Here is a 17,262-nt window from a genome sequence, read left to right as displayed (position 1 = left end):
TTTAACAGATTGTGTTTATTTACTCTCATTGATTTGTGCACATTTTAATATGTCCTGATATGAATGTGTGCTATCTTGGTGGAAGGTGCTAAATGAAATGTAATCACCATTGAAATATAATATTTAAGCAGCCAACTTTCGCAGTACATTCAAAAGCCATGCTTCACAATCGGTAGTAGTCCTTTTGGATCTTCAATAATTCTTCATATTGGAGAGGGCTGACATTTGAGAAACGCTGGGAGTTGACTGTGGGACTGTGTGGCATTGTTCTCTGCTGGCAATTGCAGGCATTTTGATCAGAGGGTCATAAGAAATTTACCATAGTGGAAATTGATGTGAGCAATTCTTACTTTTGCACACTTGTTACCTTGGATATTTCCTTGCAGAAGTATCAATTTGTATTCAAGATATTTGTTTCAAATTGTGCCTCATAAATTTTACCAGTCACACAAAGTAAAGGTTGACATTCTGGCAGTTGTTGAGTTGTGGCTAGAAGCATGGATTCATTTACAGGAAGCTGAATTGTGATCTGAGACAAAAGGAATAGTTGGATATGTTAATGCAATAACCATCAGGAGGTGTGAAGAAGCTTGTCTAGAGCACATGCAAACAAACCTGTTGGGCCATAAAACCTGTTTCTGTGCAGAAACATTCTGTACACTATTGCTTGACAATGATGAGATGTACTAACCAGAACCATACTTTTTACACAGTTATCCAGAGACTGTCGAGCAGAGATTCAACGGATTCTTCATCAAAGAGCCTTGGATGTGAAGATGGAGCCTGGATTACAAGAACGCTGCATAATAGACCTTGGGAAATGGTGCAGTGAGAAGACAGATCCTGGACAGGTAACACCAGGCTGATTGACAATGTACCCTGAATCTCAAAAAGATTAGAGAGTGGAGATATCCGGACCTGTATGCTTGTTGCTGGCAAGGTATACAGCTGTTAGAGACGTCTGATGATGGAACTGACTAGTCTGAGTAGCTGCTCAATCCTACCTAATGAAATTGGCTGCCCTGTGGCATACTTAACATTATTCTGCTTTATTTCACAGTTACTTCATGTTTGCCTTGAAAGGTTGTGTGCTTTGGAGCTACAATTGGCATCTTTGTAAAACAGTTTAGGATTTGTTTCTTTGTAGTTTGTCCAAAGTAATTACTTTGATGTAAGTTGTTCAAATAGCATTCAAAAAGAAATACGCATTTAGTGAGAGTGGGCAGGCACTTGTTTACACAGTTTAAAAAACAATTTTATTTGGCACGTGTATGTAATTTCTTTAGAAAATGAATCTCCTTGTGATACTGCTGGAAGCTTGTACTCGTGTTTCACTGATTCTGAGATACAATCAAGACCATTGTTTGCCTTAAATTGGTTGTTGTTGCCATTCACTGCTGATTTGCATTGCTATCCTTTTAGGAACTGGAGTGTCTCCAGGACCATCTTGATGACTTGGCAGTGGAATGCAGGGAAATAGTGGGTAACTTGACAGAGCTGGAATCAGAGGTAAGCCCTGTAGCAAATAACAATTTTGAGTGAGCCAGCACATTTTTTAATGACTGACATCCTCTGAGACTGTTCCACAGTTGCCAGACTTGCTGTCAGATCAGCAAATCAAAGGGATATGTTTGTAACTTTCATAATTATTCATCCGAGCTGAGTTTCTGTAATCTCCTTCCCTAACTGCTGTCTTCCCCAATTCATGTTCATTCGGGGATGCATGGTTTGGAATTGTATAGACTCTGTCTCCTGTGATCGTTACATAATCCTGGAGTCAAGGGGCTCTCGAAATTTAAGAGACTTGGTGCTGTGTTCCTTTGCTACTCATTCAACAATGCTACCCATTTTGTTGCTCCTGGCCTGGCTGTTTGCCTAATTCAAGAAGCTAGCATTTAATGTATATCACATATCTACCTGTTCAAGAAGGAACTGCAGATGCTGGAAATCTAACTTGTAGTTAAGGTGTCATCTTCATACGAGTTGGTGATTTAAATTTTTTTTCTTCTAAATATCTTAATGACTATTTTATCCGACTTTGTCCCCTCTATCGGGATCAAATACGCAAGAAGAAAAGGAAATTCTAAAGGAAGCAAGCACTTGTTCAAAGTTCATGATTTATTAAAGGAAATGTAGAAACTGCAATGTATGGTTGACTCTGCCAAGTTATTCTATTATTATTACTCCATTTTAGTCCTGTGGTAAACTACGGGACTGAATTTGGGGAAGTTGGAGTGTTGTACATACCATATGTTGAAAATACATACTGCTGCCATGGGATTTTGAGGATGTGTAAAGATTGCCTGAATTGTATCCTATGAAAAAAGAAAGCACTTTAAATTAAAAATGAGCCTACCTGCCATCCACACAGTATTTATGATCGTCGCACATCAGTTTTGATATGCAGTTCTTCAATGTAATTCCAAAGTTTATCAAAGATGAAGTGAATTAACTGCTTTTCATTGTATTTCTTTAACAAAGTCAATGTATGCTTGAATTACCTATTGAATGATGGGGAGGATCAGTAGGCCTTGATTTTAAACTAATTGCCCTCTTAAACATATGAGAGCAAAACAATGTACTGTGGCGTATTTTATTTGCTAATGTTGTGAATGTTGCCAGATAGAAGTAACTGAGAGAGGTCTGCCTTGATGATGCAAAAATCCAGTTCCAGAAAAATATCCTTGGCAATAAAGTTCTGTAATTAAGAGCATATGAGAGGCAATTGAACAAAAATCCCAAGATGTTGCTATCATATTGAATTGCATAACATTACTTGACATTTCCAATAATGTTTCCATGGCCTTCATTCTATGTAAACTTCGACTGTATTATTGCTTCATGCTTAATTCTTGATCCACTTCAGCAGAGTGTTTAAAGGAGGTATTGCATCAACAAGTCTGTTAAATATAATGCGACAGTTCTCTTAAATTTGCTTGACCCATGCCTTTGGTATTTATCATTTGGAAATTATAAACTGCCTTTAAGGTGTTTCAAAATATGAATTACATCTACTCTGTAGTTTAGTGAAAAGAAAACTATAGTGTCTGATTTCTGTTACATTGTTTTTGATCAGGATATTCAGATTGAAGCGCTGTTGATGAGAGCCTGTGATCCTGTCGTTCAGATGTATTGTCACGTGAGTAACTGAGAAGTATTTCCTTTTTGTTGTCATAAGCAAAAATAATAAAAAATTGTTGGAGGCTTTTAAAGAGTTTATCGATGTTATAATAATCTAATTTCTCTTGCATAGTGGTAATCCCTTTGCTCATTTTAAGCAATGATTTCATTGTATTTCTCCTCCTGCAGGAGTTAGCAGACAACCAGATTGATAGTGGGGATCTGATGGAGTGTCTGGTTCAAAATAAACACCAGAAAGAGATGAATGAGAAGTGTGCTGTTGGAGTTACACATTTCCAATTGGTAAGAGAAACCATTCCAATCAAGTTGATGGGCACAAGAATCGGTTGCAGTCTCTTAACATCTTCCCAGATTTGTTGCTTGGCAAACTACTGGTTTCCCTGCAGATAAGACGAGTTTCATAAACTCAACCTCTTGCCTGGATCATAAAAAATAAAGGCTGGCATACATTTTTGACTCCTTTTGTCAAAGGTTATGAAACTTCATGACTGTTTTGAACTGATTCATATACTATTGTCAATTGGTCAATATGAACTTGTCAGTTAACAAAGTTAAATGTGAACACAACTCCAAGAAGCCATCAGTCCCTGAAAAAGTTGCTGTTGTGTGAAGATTTTTAGTTCATGGTGTTAATCTAATTAGATGTATATTTGTAATATACCAGTGTTAAAAATATCTACAGATTTTACCAGACAATTCTCTTTTGCTCCCTTCTCCCATGTTCACTGTGGCTGCCCATTTTCCTAGATAAAAGTGATGGGTCAGCATGAAGATTAATATAGAAGAATCACATTTAAATGGCACACAACTTCATGAGTAGAAAACAACTAATGTAATCAAACAGAGCCGGTGTTTGAAGGTGCAGGGGTTATGCTTATGGGGTAGACTTTTATCTGTGCTTATGGGGTAGACTTTCCAGCAAAATAAAGATCTCCCTAGAAGGAGTTTCATTCAGAAATGAACTGGCTAGGTAGCAATGAAGTAGATTCTTAATTTCAAAAGGTTTCATTTGTTCTATGGTGTCCTGAGATCAATGGCCTTAGGATCGGTGGTTGAACAAACATGTAAAGGTTTCACTTATTGGTCATTATCATGTGAGCAAACCTTTTATTAATGTTTATTATTAATTCAGATGGTCATGGTTTAACCAGAAATATCAGTCCTTTCCCTTCTATTTGTGAACAGATTCAAATGAAAGATTTCCGTTTCTCATACAAGTTTAAGATGGCGTGTAAAGAAGATGTGTTGAAACTGTGCCCAAACATCAAGAAGAAGTAAGTTTATACACCTTGAATATATTCTGTGCTCTTTTCTACATCTGCAAAGCTTTGCTTTTAGATTTGAAGGAATAGCTAATTCTCTTTCTCACCAAGTAAGAGAAAATGTAAAAAATAAAACTGCAGATGCTAAAATAGAAACCAAAGATGGTTGAAATGCTCAGTAAGCCAAGCACCATCTGTGGGAAGAGAAACAGTTATGTTTCAGGTCAAAGACTCTTCACATAAACTAAAAGTGAGGTAAAAGAAGCTGATAAAACTGCAGGGTGGATTTGGCAAAGGGGTCGAAACATAGATAATAGGTGCAGGAGTAGGCCATTTGGCTCTTCAGCCAGCACCGCCATTCAATATGATCATGGCTGATCATCCAAAATCAGTACCCCATTCCTGCTTTTACCCGTATCCCTTGATTCCTTTTGCCCTAAGAGCTAAATCTAACTCTCTTTGAAAACATCCAGTGAATTGGCATCCACTGCTTTCTGTGGCAGAGAAATCCACAGATTCACAACTCTGGGTGAATTTTTCCACCCTCATTTCAGTCCTATATGGCCTGTCCCTTATTCTTAAACTGTGACCCCTGGTTCTGGACTCTCCGAACATCAGGAAAAAAATTCCTGCATCTAGCCTGTCCAATCCTTTAAGAATTTTATATGTTTCTATAAGATCCCTTCTCATCCTTCTAAATTCCATTGAATACAAGCCCAGTCGACCCATTCTTTCATCATATGTCGGTCCCGCCATCCCCGGAATTAACCTGGTGAACCGATGCTGCACAACTTCAATAGCAATTATGTCCTTCCTCAAATTAGGAGATCAAAACTGCACACAATACTCCAGGCACAGTCTCACCAGGGCCCTGTACAACTGTAGTAGGACCACTTGTGCCTAAACTCAAATCCTTGCAATGAAGGCCAACATGCCATTAGCTTTCTTCACTTCCTGCAGTACCTGCTTGTTTATTTTCAGTGACTGATGTAGAAGCACACCTAGGTCTCGTTGCACTGCCCATTTTCCTAATCTGACACCATTCGGATGATCTACCTTCCTGTTTTTGCCACCAATGTGGATAACCTCACATTTATCCACATTATACTGCAACTGCCATGCACCTACTCACCCGACCTATCCAGGACACCGTGCGGCCTCATAGCATCCTCTTCACAGCTCACACTGCCACCCAGCTACGTGTCATCTGCAAACGTGATGCCTCTCACAGGATTAAACAAGGATGTCCAAAGGAATAAACTGTAAGCAGCTTATCTGGGTTATTAATGGCGCCCATGCCCATAAGAGATTTCAGAGTAAGAACATAAACAAAATAATGTGTGAGATATGAAATTCAGAACAGGAGGAGCTAATTCCCGTGCTTGCTCTTGCGTCATCCTATCACAGGCATTCCCTCTCCAACCCTGTCTTTTGTCTCTTTCAGTCCTATTAACATTATTTCTGTTTCTCCAACTTGATACTCGATCTCCATATTTACAGGTATCGGCAGATATGGCAACAGGGACAATGTTGTCCTTGGTAGTTTTAAATATGGTGCACAAGCAACTTGACATTACCATTCAAGGTTGCCTCTGGAAGATCCAAAAGAACTTGAGTCTGCATAGTGAAAGTGCACCCAAAATATGGTTAGAGTCAGTGTTGTAGTTTACAGGAGCTTCTCAGAATTTTAGAGCAGGCTGGAACAGTGTGGGTTGTTACTGGTTCTTGTATGGGATTTCAGAGAATGTCTATGGACATGTGCAATGGCAACAGTCAGGCAGAGGAAATAAACTAAAAGAAAGGGTGAGAGAAACTTGCCATAAAAATAACTCTGGCACTTTATCGTTGCATTTCTGTGCAGGGTGGACGTTGTGTTCTGTCTGAGCACCACAGTACGAAATGACACACTTCAGGACAACAAGGAACAGCGTGTCTCCATTAAATGTCGGAAACAGTTGCGTGTGGAAGAATTAGAAATGGTAAGTGTCCCTGAATATGTGGCAGTGACAGTGTCAGTTGGTTTTGTTCAGCGTTCATTACAAATAGTCTGCAACCAGGTAAATGAATCCCTTGCTATGTTAGACATGTCCTCAAATTGCCGTTGGGGTCTTTGAGAGGTGATAACACGGGGCCAAGTTGATGTGTTGAGGAACTTGCCTTTCTTAGCAGGTTCGAGTGTGGAAAAGCATGCCAAGTTTGCGGTCTAGGTTAATTTTGTCTTGTTCTGTATACTATACTGATAGCTGGGGAAACCTGGCGCATCAAAGTATGGGAGGCAATCCAAAATGTTCTCTCCAATTATAAGCTTGAAGTGTATCAAACTGAAACGGGGAACCATGGTAAGACTGTCCCTAAATCCAAGACTTTTATTCCTATATTAGCAATTAATTGTCCGCCTGCTTCTGCTTGGTAACTTTGAACCACATGATCGGCTATTGGCAGGCTGTTGTAAAAGATTGAGGTTATATTTGCAGGTGATCCCTGACTAGTTACACATCCCTTTGTATCCTCTTTGTATTCTTTTCGGAACTTATTTCCCTACCTTCCTACTGGGCAGGTTGTCCTTTGAGGAAAGGTGGATCCATCTGGGCTTGTAGCTGTTGGGAGCTTAGGCATGCTGATTTTAAATATAGAAAATCCTGAAGGGGTCGATATGGAGAGGATGTTTTTGCTTGTGATATAATCTTGATGGATATAACCTCCCATTTTTAACGATTGAAATAATGTAGTGATAGATTATTAAATAATCACTGATTAAAACTGGGGGGGGGGGGGGGGGGGGTAGATACATATTTAACAGAGATGTGCTTTTTATCTCTCAGGATATTTGAAACTCCTTTTCCCCCCCCCATTGAGGAATAGTCTTGAAACATTTTAATGCAAAGTTGGACAGATTCTTGACAGGCAAGTGGAAAGATTACTGTGGGTACATGGAGCCCAGCTTTGCGGTTAGTCAGATCAACTATGCCTTTATTTTATGGAATGGCAGATTGATGGGCTGATTAGGTTCTCCCTGTATCTAATTCATACTGGGGTATGAATATGTTCTGAAATGTGAACAGTCAGCAAGTTCCTGACTCTAAAAATTGGATGTTTAAGTGGCTGTGATATTATGTGCAATTGCTATCATTCAAGTAACTCAAAATAATTGTTTCCTTTGGGAAAGAACTCTGGTTCCTAACAGATAGTTCTTGTTAAGTTTACAAAGAGGTTATATAAAACAAAATTATGTTTTTTCTTTCTCGACAGACTGAGGACATTCGTTTGGAGCCTGAGCTTTATGTGTCCTGCAAAACAGACATTGACAAATACTGTCAGAATATTCCATTTGGGAATGCACAGGTGAGCAACTAAGACCTCAATTTACAAAAGTATTTTGTGTTTTGCAGCAATAAAGTGAGAAATGTGGGCTATTTTTAGATGTCAGGAGTGTAATAATCCTGATTAACCTTGGCAAATGGCTGTGTAGAGTTGCACAGTAGAATTGATTCCTTCTAAAAGTAGCACCGTCAACTAAAGCTGGCTATATCAGTGCGGGATGGATAGATGGGGGGGTGGTATTGAGAAGGCAAGATGCAGAATGGATGGATTAAGGGAGAGGAATTACTGCGTATTGGTTGGAATAGGTAAAATTGTGAGGGGAGAGCGCAGGGGATGTCAGTGTGGTTGAATGGGGTGGATCAGTACGGGATTGCCGGGGGGGCATCAGTACAGGATGAATGGTGGGATCAGTACAGGATGAATGGTGGGATCAGTACAGGATGAATGGTGGGTTCACTACAGGATGAATGGGGGATCAGTACAGGATGAATGGTGGGGTCAGTACAGTGTGGATCAGAGGGTCTGTGGAGGATGAATGGGCGGATCATTACAGGATGGATGGGGTATCGTTACAGGATGGATGGGGGATCAGTACAGGGTGAATGGAGGTGGGGGGGGGGCGGGGGTCAGTGCAGTGTGGATCGGAGGGTCTGTGCAGGATGAATTGGGGGATCACCAGAGGATGAATGGGGCGTCCAGTAAAAGAAGAATGGGGGGGGGGGGGGGGGGGGGGGGGGGGGTACAGGATCAGTACAGGATGAATGAGGGGATAATGGATAACGGGAGATGGATAATTTCCCAAATACTTTACAAGTAATAAAATAAAGATTAGATGCATCCGCGCAAGCTAAAGAATTTGGGGAAGAAAAAGAATGGAGTTTATTGAGGCCTGGGGCAATGAATGTATAATGAATATGGTAAAGAGCACGTCTCTGGACTGTAGGGTTTTTTGGTGTGCGAGTTGCTGAAACCAATTCAGGCATCAATAAAGCAACGATATCCTAAAGAAAGCTAATGACTAAGGAGCCTGTGTACTCTGGTTTGAGCTATAAATCCACTGGCTTAGGCACAAATCTTGTGTTCAGTTGGTGATTTTATAATAGCTTTCCTCCATCACAGAAGTTGGTCTAAAACCCAAGCAGATCAAGGTGAATTTTTACTAGCTATTCAAGTTTCCTGTTTGAGGACAGGAATAATTATTAATAATTATTAACTAAATGTAATTATACTAAGTATTAATTTGACCTACATCGTACAATAAATACATTGAAGTCCCTCACTTTGATGTACAATAAATACATTGAAGTCCCTCACCCTGAGCACAGGATCCCCCCCAGGGTTGCGTCCTCAGCCCCCTACTGTACCCCCTATACACACATGTCTGTGTGGCCTTTAGGAGGTTCAGCTCCAACTCGATAATCAAGTTTGCTGATGACACTGTGGTGGTGGGCCTGATCTCAGATAACGATGAGAAGGCCTACCGGGAGGAGATGGCTGATCTGGCACTCTGGTGTCAGGACAACAGCCTCCTCTTGAATATCAAAAAAACGAAGGAGCTGATCGTGGACTTTAGGAGGGCACATCATCCGAGGACGTACACACCATTGAAGATAAATGGGGATACTGTGGATAGGGTGAGCTGTTTTAAATACCTGTGAGTCCACATCTCTGAGGATATGACATGGACATCACACGCTGCAGCACTCGTGAGTAAGGCAAGGCAGTGCCTTTACCACCTCAGGCAATTGAGGAAATTCAGACTGTCTCTGAGGGTCCTCCAGTGCTTCTACTCAGCGGCTGTGGAAAGCATCTCGTCCGGAAATATCACGATTTGGTTAGGGAACTGCTCTGCCCAGGACAAGAAGGATCTGCAGAGAGTAATGCGTTTGGCCGAACGCACTATGGAAACTACACTTGCTCTCCTGCAGGAACTGTACATCAGAAGGTGCAACTCCAGAGCCAACAAAATCATGGGAGACCCCTTCCAACCCTGCAACGGACTGTTCCAGCTGCTACGGTCAGGCAAACGCCTCCGTTGCCATGCTGTGAGAACGGAGAGGATGAGAAGGAGTTTCTTACCAGAGGCCATTAGGACTGTAAACTCCTATCTCTCCAGGGACTAACTTTACTGTACCATTTTACTGTTGTGTGGTGTCTTTTTAAAATTGCAATTTTTTCCTTTTTCTTCGCTACCACAAATATGTAATATGTGAATATGTGATTCTGTTTGTCGTTTGTTTGTTTTTTTGCACAATTCGCGAGCATTGTCACTTTCCATTTCATTGCACATCTCGTGTGTGTATGTGATGAATAAACTTGACTTGACCCCTATTTCCATTGCCATTACTACCCTGCCCAGCTGCATATTATGTCTTGGACCCTAATATTTTTGTTTTGTGCAATATTAAGGCACTCGGCAAAAACAATTTTTTTAAATTGCATTTGATTAGTGCAAATCCTTGGATCTCATGGATTATGAGGCCCCATGTGTTCTTTCTTAACAGGTAGTCGAGTGTCTAAAAGATGCCAAGAAGTTTCTCTCCAGCCATTGTCATGACAAAATCTTCAAACTACAGGAGACAGAAATGAGTGACCCCGAGCTAGATTACACCCTCATGAGAGTCTGCAAGCAAATGATTAAGGTAGGAGGGAAGAGACACATTTTCATTGTGGAGACTTAAAGCTAGAAGTTTGTTTTTTATTGTAACTGATGTTCCTGTCACCATGAACTATGGCTGGGAAGATTGGGACTGTCCTTGAAGGCAGTTCTTTCTTCAGCTGAAAATATTTCACAATTGCCAATTTTCTTGATTTAAAGCCACTTTCCCAAATTCCCAAATACTTTACAAGTAATAAAATAAAGATTAGATGCATCCTTGCAAGCTAAAGGGCCTGCCCCACCAGCATGCGATTGCATGCGTCTAGCGTGAAAAAACGTGGTCGCTTGAGGCGTACGGCCGCGCGGGGCCGGTCCCACTTCGAACCACGGAGGCGTATGGGGTTGTGCGGGGCTGGTCCCCACATCGCGCGGGGCTCTGAAAATCCTGCACTGTCCGAAAATTCCGCGCACCAACGGCCTGTCGGCCCGCAGGCGCATTGAGGTCGTACGCAGCGTCTCGACGGCGTACGCCTAGCGCATGGTGTTGCGCGATGGCGTCACCGCCCGGCGTGCCATTGCGTTATAACGTCACTGCCCGACGCCGTGCGACATCCAAATTCAGTCGGCCCTCCTCCTGCCCAGCAGATTGGTGAGCATGATGTAAATTACGTCACGCGCGAACTTTGCACGTACTTACAGCGTACTTAGCGCATACTTAGCGCAAACTCCGATTCCGTTTGGTCGCGCTAGACGTATGCAATCGCATGCTGGTGGGACAGGCCCTTAATGAATTTGGGGAAGAAAGAGAATGCAGTTTATTGTGGCCAATCTACTTGTATTCAGAAAGATTGGTTTCCAGGCTGGACACTTAACTGTTGCATTCTTCTCTTTAACTGCTGTATTTATAATTGCAGTGTTGAACCTTTCTTACCACTTTGGAAAATGTTTCCTCCTGGGAGAGTGAATTGTGTCTGCTCAGCACTCAGTGACACATTGCAATGTCAGCTTTTCTTAATGGTTACCTTTCCTAATCTTTAGCCTGAGGCTATGTTCTTATACTGGGACAGGGAGGAGACTGAGGTGAATGTGCAGCTTTTGTAGCTGAACATTGCGGAATCATAGACAGTGTGCCTGTAACGTTTACAATTCAACACCTTTTATTGTGTTGTAATTCTAGCCTATTAAAGGGTTCTTGCTGGAACACTACAGCTGATCCTGCATTTCCCATCTTTTTCTGAGCTTTTTGCCATCATTGTCACACCAAATGCTTTAGATTCCAAATTAATCAACAGGGATTTGAGTTAAGTAACAAGCCTGTGTGGTATTTGCTCTTCAACAGACATACCTAGGAAAAATGTTTGCCTGTTTCTGATGTTCTGATAGTACCGTGCCCTCCATAATGTTTGGGACAAAGATCCACCATTTGCCTCTGTACTCCACAACTTGAGATTTGTAATAGAAAAAATCACATGTGGTTAAAGTGCACATTGTCACATTTTAATAAAGGCCATTTTTATACATTTTGGTTTCACCATGTAGAAATTACAGCAGTGTTTATACATGGTCCTCCCATTTCAGGGAACCATAGTGTTTGGAACACAGCTAAGTCATGTAAATGAAAGTAGTCATGTTTAGTATTTTGTTGCATATCCTGCATGCAATGACTGCTTGAAGGCTGCGATTCATGGACATCACCAGCTGCTGGGTGTCTTCTCTGGTGATGCTCTGCCAGGCCTGTATTGCAGCCATCTTTAGCTTATGCTTGTTTTGGGGGCTAGTCCCATTCAGTTTTCTCTGCAGCGTATAAAAGGCATGCTCAATTGGGTTCAGATTGGGTGATTGACTTGGCCACTCAAGAATTTACCGTTTTTTACCTTTGGAAAAACTCCTTTGTTGCTTTGGCAGTATGTTTGGGATCATTGTTTTGCTGTAGAATGAACCGCCGGCCAATGGGTTTTGAGGCATTTGTTTGAACTTGAGCAGACAGGATGTGTCTATACTCTTCAGAATTCATTATGCTACTACCATCAGCAGTTGTATCATTGAAAATAAGTGAGCCAGTACCTTCAGCAGCCACACATGCCCAGGCCATAACTCTCCAGCCACAGTGTTTCACAGATGAAGTGGTATGCCTTGGATCTTGCGCATTTCCTCCATACTTTGCTCTTGCCATCACTCTGATATAAGTTAATCTTTGTCTCATCTGTCCACGACCTTTTTCCAGAACTGTGGTTGCTCTTTTAAGTACTTCTTGGCAAACTGTAACCGGCCATCCTATTTATACACTTCCTTGGCCTGCCTGTCCCTTAGCGATTAGTAAGCTCACCAGTGCTCTCTTTGTTCTTAATGATATTCCAAACAGTTGATTTTGGTAAGCTTAAGGTTTAGCTGATGTTTCTAACAGTTTTATTCTTGTTTCTCAGTCTCATAATGGCTTATTTGACTTTAATTGGCACCACTTTCATCCTCATGTTGATTACTAGCAATAAAAGTTTCCAAAGGTGATAGAAAGATTGGAGGAAGGACTAGGTGCTGAGCGCTCTCTTATACCTGCATTAAGGAGGCAATTAAACACATCTTATCATTTACAAACGCCTGTGAAGCCATGTGTCCCTGAAATGGGGGGGGACTATGTATAGACATAGCTGTAATTTCTACATGGTGAAACCTAAATTTATAAAAATGGCCTTTAATAAAATCTGACAATGTGCACTTTAACCACATGTGATTTTTTTTTTTCAATTACAAATCTCAAATTGTGGAGTACACAGGCAACTAAATTAATGGTGGGTCTTTGTCCCAAACATTATGAGGGGCACTGTATGCTGTAGTTTGGATCCTCCTGCTGAAACCATCCTGCCTTTCCAAATGCCTTAATGGTATTTGAAAGACAAAAGACAATTTTAGGAGTAAGACATGTTGAGCAAGCTGCTTCCTCTATTTTGTGTTGATATTTATATCGAGAACAACGTACTGCTTTTTATTTATTGTCAAGACCAGTCTTGTCTGCCCCTTTACCTTCAGCCGATGTCCAGTGATGTTGTTGAAAAATGTGCTCCATTCAAAGTCTAACTGATTGTTTACAGTTGTGGTTTGAGATGGAGGGAAAGGTTGCACTGTAAAATATGGGATCTGATGATGCATTTGGACCAAAAACAAGAACTGAGTTAATGTTAAGAGACTAATTACGTTACTATTGAGTGCAGATTGTAGATTCAAACAATTAGGCCATTTTCTGTTAATTGCAGGCGTTCCATATATGCACTACTTTATCTTTAAATATAATTGGCCGGTTTGATGGCTAAGCTTTGCTCAGCTGTGATGTTGAATGAGTGTAGATTTTGATGATTAAGTATTGAAGGGCATCTAAATGGTAGGAAACTGCAGGATAACTAGCGGGTCATAATGCCATGTGAAATATGTGAACATTGTTAGGTGAGCAATTGATTTAATTGACCTACACTAATTCACACCAAAGAAAGAATATTATGATGCCAAGGATACGGAAATCTCAAAGCCATTTTTTATAAACTGGTGATTTAGAAAAGGGTGAGGTAAGGCTAAATTTTCAGACTCTCTAAACTGCTATTTGAGTGGCTACTAATTTGCATTTTGGTAGTAATTAATGTGGGCCACGCCAATGTAACATTGGTTATTTGAGGGGTGTTTACTTGGGCTGCATCCTGTCAATCTTCTGACTCATGAATCACTTTATGAAGATGGACACAAAAAGCTGGAGCAACTCAGCGGGACAGGCAGCATCTCTGAAGAGAAGGAATGGATGACGTTTTGGGTCGAGACTCTTCTTCAATCACTTCATGTTTGGCTACTAGAAGCTTACATGAATATTAACTGGTTGTATGCTTTATGTTTACAGCGTTACTGTGCTGATTCTGACTCCAAGAATGTGCTGCAGTGCCTGAAACAAAATAAGAATGCTGAACTCATGGATCCCAAATGCAAGCAGATGATCACCAAACGACAAATCACACAGAACACTGGTATGTACAATTAACTCCAGAACATCCAACAAAATTAGGAAAATTGAAAATTGCTTACCATCGCTTGGAAGAAAAGATGTTGGCTGTAAAGTTGGCATTTATTTGGAACTATGCATAGCTCTGTGCTGTGAGTTGCACTGTTTGGAAACGGGAATTAACGTAATTTCTAGGAAAGAAAAAAAACACTAAGTTGTGATTGAGCAAAGTCTGTGGATTGCTCCTTCCATGTACACATGGGCTGTCATCTCTTCCGAGTCCACCATCTGGTGCAAGAAACTTTGTGCAAGTATATTTTTAAAAGCTATCAATAATATTGCAGTGTGTATTGGTGCAAAATGCTTAAATTGCACCAGAAGTGATTTCTTTCTGGATTATAACTCTTACAGTTGTGAATAGTGTAGTTTTATAAAAGTGGGCCTCTCATAATGTTCTTAACAGAATGAACTGAGTTAATGAAGCCATTTAAAATTACATGGAAATGACGAGACTTAGCCACAATATGCAGTACAGTCTCAACTATTATGTATAAATATAAAGGTGTTTCACACTTACTTAGCAGAATATTAAACTAAAATGTACTGGATGGATTTATTTTTAATTACTCGATGTTCCAATTCCAGTAATTGAGAGTTTACTGCAGTTTCAAACGTTTGTTACATTTGCACTTGAGTTAAAACAGGAGTCACAGGACTTTAGCTGCTTAAGCCCATTGTCTCATTTATATGGATCAGTAATTACCATGAACTCTACAAAGGAAAATGATTGTGGTTGTTAGAAGTAAATTTTCCCAGAGCCAGGACATCACGAGAGAAGTATTTCAGGGCAATGAACAAAGCCTAACCACCTTAACTACTTTATCAAGCACTGTCCTTTCACTGAACCAATAACCCCCATTTGTCCAATCACCCATTCTTGACATCCAATGTCATTCTGATTGCTGATATTCCAATCTTGCCCAGTAATTCAGTTGGGTCAGCCACATAAATACATGGGCTTCAAGAACGGGTCAGAAGCTGGTGAATGATTTGTCTTGTGACATACAAGGTACTGGTCAAGTTAAGTGCAACTCGAACAGCACTTGAAGCTCAACCATAACCATGGTAATGCAACCCTCTGGAATGGCACCTCACCTCGCCTAAAACTCTGAGCATTCATTGAGTTCACTGCCAATGCTGCAGCTGTAGTGTCAATTATACATCCACCGCATTTACACTCTGGGCTACTCTTGAGTTTTCCAAACCTACAAATTCTACCATCAAGAAGAACAAGGGTTTTTTGGGTCTTGAAGTCACCTCTCGGTTCCCCTCCATGTGATGCAGTCCATTGGCCTGGAAATATATCGCTGTTCCTCTATCAATGTTGGGTCTAATTCCTTTGTCCTGGTGACCTTTACCCAATGGCATAAGACTGCAATGGTAAAATAAAGTGGTCCACCACCACCTCCTCAAGAAGAATTGAGGGGTTGGGCATTAAATGCTGGCCTTGCTAGTGATGCACAGACCCCATAAATAAATAGAACTAGGGATTATTGCATTATGTTAATTTTGAAAATTAACCCCACTTCTGAACAACGAAATGAAAGGACGGTGCTTGATAAAGTAGTTAAGGTGGTTAGGCTTTGTTCATTGCCCTCAAATACTTCTCTCGTGAGGGTCCCAACCCGAAACATCACCTATCCATATTCTCCAGAGATGCTGTCTAACCTGCTGAGTTACTCCAGCACTTTGTCTTTTTATATAAACCAACTATTTGCATTTCCTTGTTTCTGCTATGAGATATTTGCTACTGTTTGATTTAAAAGAAATCTTATAAATACTTTGAATTACAGGTTTAAAAAGAAAACATAATAAACAGTTAATCAAATCTTTATGCTAAATTTCTGAAAACAGAGTGGATGTTGTTTTAATAAATTCAAGCTGTGATGGCTGTTCTGTGAAGTTCATTCTTTGCTTCAAGATTCAAGATTTAAGATTCAAGAGAGTTTATTGTCATGTGTCCCAGTTAGGACAATGACATTCTTGCTTTGCTTTCAGCGCAACAGTAAAGTTCAGATTTTGTTTGATTTGAGTTTAATAGTCTGATGGCTGTGGGGAAGTAGCTATTCCTGAACCTGGTTGTTGCAGATTTCAGGCTCCTGTACCTTGTACCTGAAGGCAGCGGAGAGATGAGTGTGTGGCCAGGATGGTGTGGGTCCTTGATGATGCTGCCAACCTTTTTGAGGCAGCGACTGCGGTAGATCCCCTCAATGATAGGGAGGTCAGAGCGGATGATGGACTGGGCAGTGTTTACAACTTTTTACAATCTTTTCCGCTCCTGGGCGCACAAGTTATTGAAGCAAGCCACGATGCAACCGGTAGGCATGCTCTCTACTGTGCACCTGTAGACGTTCGAGAGAGTCCTCCTCTACATTCTGACTGTGTAATCTTCTCAGGAAGTAGAGGCGATTATGTGCTTTCTTTATAATTGCATCAGGGACCAGGAGAGATCTGGGACCAGGAGAGATCTTCGGAAATATGCACGCCCAGGAATTTGAAGCTCTTGACCCTTTCCACCATCGACCCGTTGATATAAACGGGACTGTGGGTCCCCATTCTTAGTTCCTTAGTTTTGCTGGTGTTGAGAGCCAGGTTATTGTGCTGGATCAATAGCCTCTAAAGATCAGTCGGTCGATCACACTTCTATACCCAGACTCCATCAGTGATACGTCCCACAACAGTGGTGTCGTCGGCGAACTTGATGATGGAGTTTGCCCTATGACCGGCTACGCAGCCATGACTATAGAGAGTACAGCAGGGGGCTGAGCCATGCAGCCTTGAGGTGCTCCCGTGCTAATTGTTCTCGAGGCTGACACATTTCTACTAATGCAAACGGACTGTGGTCTGTGAATGAGGAAGTAGAAGATCCAATTACAGAGGGATGCGCAGAGACCCAGTTCTGA

At 41.0% G+C, this 17,262-nt stretch overlaps 1 protein-coding gene across 5 annotated transcripts in view; it reads left to right on the top strand.

Moving 5' to 3' along the window:
* Positions 1-17,262, top strand: part of LOC129705173 (Golgi apparatus protein 1-like) — a 90,922-nt gene that overhangs the window by 56,434 nt on the left and 17,226 nt on the right. For all 5 annotated transcript variants that reach the window (XM_055648631.1, XM_055648629.1, XM_055648630.1 and 2 more), the window contains exons 12-20: positions 714-851; positions 1,423-1,509; positions 3,077-3,139; positions 3,310-3,423; positions 4,327-4,415; positions 6,265-6,382; positions 7,653-7,745; positions 10,229-10,366; positions 14,201-14,324. In XM_055648631.1, coding sequence (XP_055504606.1) covers positions 714-851; positions 1,423-1,509; positions 3,077-3,139; positions 3,310-3,423; positions 4,327-4,415; positions 6,265-6,382; positions 7,653-7,745; positions 10,229-10,366; positions 14,201-14,324 — 964 coding nt within the window. The remainder of the gene's footprint in view (positions 1-713; positions 852-1,422; positions 1,510-3,076; positions 3,140-3,309; positions 3,424-4,326; positions 4,416-6,264; positions 6,383-7,652; positions 7,746-10,228; positions 10,367-14,200; positions 14,325-17,262) is intronic.

This window comes from Leucoraja erinacea, chromosome 17, assembly GCF_028641065.1.
Source record: "Leucoraja erinacea ecotype New England chromosome 17, Leri_hhj_1, whole genome shotgun sequence".
Taxonomy (NCBI): domain Eukaryota; kingdom Metazoa; phylum Chordata; class Chondrichthyes; order Rajiformes; family Rajidae; genus Leucoraja; species Leucoraja erinaceus.
Note: the sequence above shows the minus strand (reverse complement) of the source record. Positions and strands in the feature narration are given on the sequence as shown.